The 5,869-nt window shown below is 33.3% G+C and overlaps 1 protein-coding gene across 1 annotated transcript; it reads left to right on the top strand.

Annotated features, from left to right (window-relative positions):
* The first annotated feature begins 370 nt into the window (after nucleotides 1–370).
* LOC139839448 (protein HOTHEAD-like) lies at nucleotides 371–4,788 on the top strand. Its single transcript, XM_071829511.1, has 6 exons — nucleotides 371–464; nucleotides 892–1,291; nucleotides 2,886–3,196; nucleotides 3,373–3,758; nucleotides 3,869–4,437; nucleotides 4,722–4,788. Exons 1-6 carry the CDS (start codon nucleotides 371–373, stop codon nucleotides 4,786–4,788), a joined length of 1,827 nt encoding a protein of 608 aa, XP_071685612.1.
* The last annotated feature ends 1,081 nt before the right edge of the window (nucleotides 4,789–5,869 follow it).

Below are 5,869 nucleotides of genomic sequence, written 5' to 3'. Positions count from 1 at the left end.
ATTATTATAATAATAATAATAATAATAATAATAATAATAATAATAATAATAATAATAATAATAATAATAATAATAATAATAATAATAATAATAATAATAATAATAATAATAATAATAATAATAATAATAATAATAATAATAATAATAATAATAATAATAATAATAATAATAATAATAATAATGCTATATTTACAGTTGTGTATGTGCATAGTGGTGTCTAGAAGTTGGGTAGTATATATAAGCATGTGATGATTTGAATGCAAGTAGCAAGGTGGTTACTGGTTTGCACAAACAACAAGACCAACCACAGTTGGCCACACAATTCAAATTCTGATTTCAAGTTTTTTGGTTGGTTTTGAGTTTCTCTCCAATGGCAATCAACTGCAATAACAACAACAACAACCTCTCTCTCTTCATTTTTCTGTTCTGTTTTTGTCTTGCCTCCCTCATTATCCCCTCTCAAGGTTCTTGTCTCTCTTTTTCTCTACATTTGTATATAATGAGTTTTCTTCAAATACAAGGGGTGAACAAATTGATTTGGTTAGTTAATGGTTTATCTACCACCGCCCATTGCTTACTTTTACAAACAAGCATATAGATTGTCTTAGCCTCATCTAGTTTTTGTTTTTACCTCAATTCATTACTCTGTTTATAGTGAAAAGATTCAACCCCATAATTGAACAAATTATCTTGATCTGTGTTGTAGAAAAAAAAAAGAAAAAAAAATCAAGAGTTTTAGTTTGTATCTTATTTTTTAATAAGGGGTTTGTTCAAATGCAATCTTTTGCATAAAAGATTGCAACTTGGAGGGAAAAATGTATTCACATACAAACCTTGTTCCAAATTACTCCCTAGGGTGCAAACATTAATGTTTTGACTTGTGCTATGCAGGGGATTACAAATCTTGGCAAACTCAGTATCCATTCATCCGAAAATCAAGCTCATTTTCGTCACCATCACCACCATCATCATCGTCATCATCATCATCAACATCCAGTGTTAGACAAAAGGGGTATGACTACATTATTGTAGGTGGTGGCACAGCAGGATGTCCATTAGCAGCCACATTGTCTCAAAAGTACAAAGTGTTATTACTTGAAAGGGGTGGTGTACCTTTTACAAATATAAATGTGTCACTTTTGGCAAATTTCCATCTTACACTTGCAGACATTTCTCCTGTTTCTCCTTCACAGTTCTTTATGTCTAATGATGGAGTTTATAATGCAAGAGCTAGAGTTTTGGGTGGTGGTTCTTCTATTAATGCAGGATTTTACTCCCGAGCAAGCGAAAGGTACAACTCGTTCTCTTAAGCTTCTTTATACATCTAATTACTTGATATTTGGTTTGATAGCTTATAACAGATGAATGCATAATATACAAATCTGTTCGAGTAGTTGAAAATATTTTATCAAAATTGAGTATTGTTGAAGATGCATTGTACTAATAAATGTAATAGGTATGATCACTATTGAATTGTGCTATTCATCTCCTTAGAGAAAAAAGCAGCACTTTTAATGATAAGCTCACAAACTATGTATTAATTTTAATTGAGACTTAAACGCTCAACCAAACATATTATTGTTAATAGTAGTTGGGGAAGCAATGATATGATTAATTTGTGCACTTACACGTAGTACTTATTCACACGCATCATAAAGGTTAGCTATTATACTCATTACTTTCTAGACTAACTATATCACCAACCTTATTTAATTCATCAGCACAATGTTACATCACCTCCATGCATTAATAAGCGATGTATCTACTAATCTTGACATTTTTACATAAATTAACACCCCTTTTTGGATCTTTTAAGCTCCAGTATCTTTTAGTTGCTTATAAATCAAACACATCGACGACCGACATAGTCCATCAACATCACTCAACGAATAAAATGGACAAATCGTAGACACCAATCGAAGTCATAAAGTTCTTCATCTTGAGAATTCATCAAAAGGCTTTTAATGTTAATAATAGAAAGGGATTGTGTCCAAGTCATTTTCCTAAATTAAAAGAAATATAAATAGATATGGACCATACTCTTTCACTAAGTTCAAGACCGTAAGGCTAAGAGTTGGACTAAATTTCAAGTTAGATGTGCATCATTCATTTGCATTAATCGTGAAGAAGATGGTTAGCATATTAATGTCTTTGATTTGATGTTGTCACACGAACACAGTTTTTTAGAAAGCGAAGGATCTCACATACAACTATTTATACATTTTCCACGAATATATAGAAATGTCCACCTCTGAACTTGAACTCATAACATCATTGTCGGAAAGTCACTCGATACCACTAGCTTTGTCACACGAACACATTTATGTTTTCAATCGCAACAAGCTATATCTTATGCTTAGGCCCAACAGCTTGTTATGGGCTCACTAAATCATAGAGCCCGTACCTATTGGGCTTACACCAACCCTGTACTATAATTACATCACAATATAAATCTCCATTTATGTTAGTTATAGGTTTATAACAAATGAGATTTAGATAGGATTGATATCTAAAAAAATAAAAATAAAACTTTACAAAGCATTACATTTATTTCAAAAAATTTAAATGCAATGTGTGGTCATGATATTTATTTTAAGCTAAGAGGGTGTGGTGGGTAGGTGATGATAAGACAAATGAAACATTAAGAGTGACATGCGAAAAGGTTTGTACATTTATTTTGGACCCATTTGTACCCATTTTCAGTGTTTTGAATAAATAATCCGATTTCCCTGTTTTACCCTTGCTTTCAAGATTCCTAAAATGTGTAAACAAATTAATATGCTGTTGGTTTAAGGAGTAATGGTTTGTATTTGTGTTGCTAAAACATTAGACAATTATGAACATTGTTCTTTGTGTCAACTTTATAATGGTTTGGTTTTTGGCAGTTATGTTAAGAGAGTAGGATGGGATGCAAAATTGGTCAATGAATCATACCCATGGGTTGAAAAGCAAGTTGCTCATGAACCTGTGTTCGAACCATGGCAAAGAGCGGTCCGTAATGGTCTTTTAGATGTTGGGATTTCACCCGATAACGGGTTCACATATGACCATATCTATGGGACAAAGGTTGGTGGGACCATTTTCGACAAGTATGGTCGCCGACACACTGCTGCCGAGTTACTATCTACTGCGAACCATCAAAATATCGATGTATTGATTCACGCCAAAGTTCAAAAGATTTCATTCGACACTACTGGTAAGCGGACGTAACTCAAGTTATCTTTAGAAAGACAACTCGCACACTCGATATAAATTTTTTTACCAATATATACATATTGTCCACTTCAATATCGTTGTACTTGTTAACATCACATATTTAGTACAATTGTTACATTACAATAAAAGTATTATGGTTTGAATAACTGAATACAGGAAAGAAACCAAGGGCGGTTGGAGTAGTTTTTAAAGACGAAAATGGAGTTCAACACGAGGCGTTTATATCTAAGAGGCGGGGGAGTGAAGTTATCGTGACGTGTGGAGCCATTGGGAGTCCTCAACTACTATTGCTTAGCGGTATAGGACCAAAGGCCGATCTACAGAAACTAAACATTACAGTTGTGCACGATAACAAATTTGTCGGGAAAGATATGCAAGATAACCCTATGAACGCGATTTTTGTTCCTTTCAATCGACCGGTCAAACAATCACTTATTGAAACAGTCGGGATTACAAAATCCGGCGTGTACATTGAAGCGAGCAGCGGTTATGGTCAAACTAAAGACAATATTAGTTGTCACCATGGTATCGCTTCAGCTGAGGTACGTTAGTGTCAAACAACTTCTTAACAACACATAATTTAGCCTGAACATAAAAAACTTTATCCATTTTTATATGACAGTCCTACTTAAACACGTGTTGTTTATCACAGATTGGACAACTTTCGACGATTCCTCCAAGACAACGAACACACGAAGCGATTGAAACGTACAAAAGACACAAGAAGGATATCCCATATGAAGCATTTCATGGAGGTTTTATTTTGTCAAAAATATCTTTCCCACAATCAAAAGGGGAACTCAAATTGATTGATACCAATGTTGACAACAATCCAAATGTCACATTTAATTATTTTAGTCACAAAGAAGATTTAAAGGCGTGTGTTAACGGGATCCGGATTATGGAGAATCTCACGAGGTCTAAACCGTTTCTCAATTTCACACAATGTGATTCTAAGACCGTTAACAAGTTGCTCAATATGAGTGTGACTGCAAACATTAATATGATACCTAAACACACGAACGATACTGAGTCACTTGAGCAATTTTGTAAGGACACCGTGATCACCATCTGGCATTACCATGGCGGGTGCCACGTGGGCCAGGTGGTGAATGCGGATTATGAAGTTATGGGTGTACATAGGCTACGAGTCATTGATGGATCCACCTTTTCCGAATCCCCAGGCACGAATCCTCAAGCAACGGTTATGATGATGGGCAGGTAAAGTATAACCTTTTATGTACGACAGTCAACTTTTTTAAGTAAGTCTATTGGTTGTGAGAACATGATATTCTCATAACAGGTCTCAGTTCAAAATTCACTAGCATCGTATCTTGCGATGACCAGAAAAGGGTCAGAAACAGTCACGGGATAACCCGATTAAACTGTGTATATTTGAGTAAAAATACTTGCTTCATTCGGGTATCCTAATAAAGGAATACTTTATCCATCTATTATGTACAGAGTACGACAATCGGAAATGTCTATAACTATATGCAATGCAGGTATATGGGTATAAAGATCATAAGAGAAAGATCAAGAAAAGCGAAAGGAGGAGTACGCGTGTGGTGATCGTAACGATGATTTTTTGTGGAAGGCAGAGAGGTTATTGGTTTTAGCATTGTTAGGGTGGGTTTGTAAAAAACTTAAAGCTCGCATTCGTAGAACTCTTTAAGATTTGTAGGATTATTGGTTGCTCTCGTATTCCAAGTGTTTTTAATGTTTGGATTCCGTAAGCTTGTGATGCTTGTTTAATCTAATTTAATTTTTCTTTTCTTTTTAATTCTGTGTTCTTAGTCTTGCATTCATAATCATCATTCATCAATATATGGTTTGATGGATAATCGTGTGTACTTTTAAATCAGTTTAACGCAGCGGATAGTTAAAATAATAATCAATTATTATTTTATAAACCATTTACAAAATTAAATATTCATATATTTAAATTTAATAAAACATGCACATGATTAACGATCCCAAAGATTCAGTTACACCACTAATAATTGTCAAAATATGTAATTCACAAAGTGAGTAAACGATATACCTTTCTTGAAGAAACTGATTGAAGGAGAGAAACCTACGATCAAAAATATGACCGTCTCTTAGGATAGTCCACACTACACTTTAAACAACCGTCAATGGATACTATTCCAAACCCAAGTAACTTATTAATATAATCCAATTATATTAATAAACCAATAATAATTAATCCTCCGTAAATGGTTTCAATATGAACCAAAACTTAACCATGAGCTAGTTTGATTTTTGTGATACAATAACAACGAAAAGGATTTTGATTTTTCTTTGTTTTCGTACTCTAAACAAGCATGTGTGTCTTTTCATTATCTCTACCTTTTATGGAAATATTCCATATTCATATATGTAATATATGAAAACTAATAAGTTAAACCACTTTTGTAAAACGAGTTCAAAATTCGGTGGAATAAAATATTGTAATATCTTGCAAAATCTTGCAAATATTTGATTCCCTTTTACGTTTACAAAGTCGTATTTCTCAAATACTTTAGGGGTATGTTATGTAACTTATAATTAATAATTTCTATCATGTCGCTTTCAAGTGAATAGTAAATTAATCAATTTCGTTTCATTTACTATTCATATGAATAGTAAATGAATTAATTTTGATTTACTA

This window comes from Rutidosis leptorrhynchoides, chromosome 4 (assembly GCF_046630445.1).
Source record: "Rutidosis leptorrhynchoides isolate AG116_Rl617_1_P2 chromosome 4, CSIRO_AGI_Rlap_v1, whole genome shotgun sequence".
In the NCBI taxonomy this organism is placed as follows: Eukaryota; Viridiplantae; Streptophyta; class Magnoliopsida; order Asterales; family Asteraceae; genus Rutidosis; species Rutidosis leptorrhynchoides.
Note: the sequence above shows the minus strand (reverse complement) of the source record. Positions and strands in the feature narration are given on the sequence as shown.

Excerpts from the sequence above, each read along its gene's own strand:
- LOC139839448 (XM_071829511.1), top strand. The coding sequence starts at position 371 with ATGGCAATCAACTGCAATAACAACAACAACAACCTCTCTCTCTTCATT. Across the intron at positions 465-891 it reads CCTCATTATCCCCTCTCAAG|GGGATTACAAATCTTGGCAA; the intron begins GTTCTTGTCTCT and ends TGTGCTATGCAG. Across the intron at positions 1,292-2,885 it reads TACTCCCGAGCAAGCGAAAG|TTATGTTAAGAGAGTAGGAT; the intron begins GTACAACTCGTT and ends GGTTTTTGGCAG.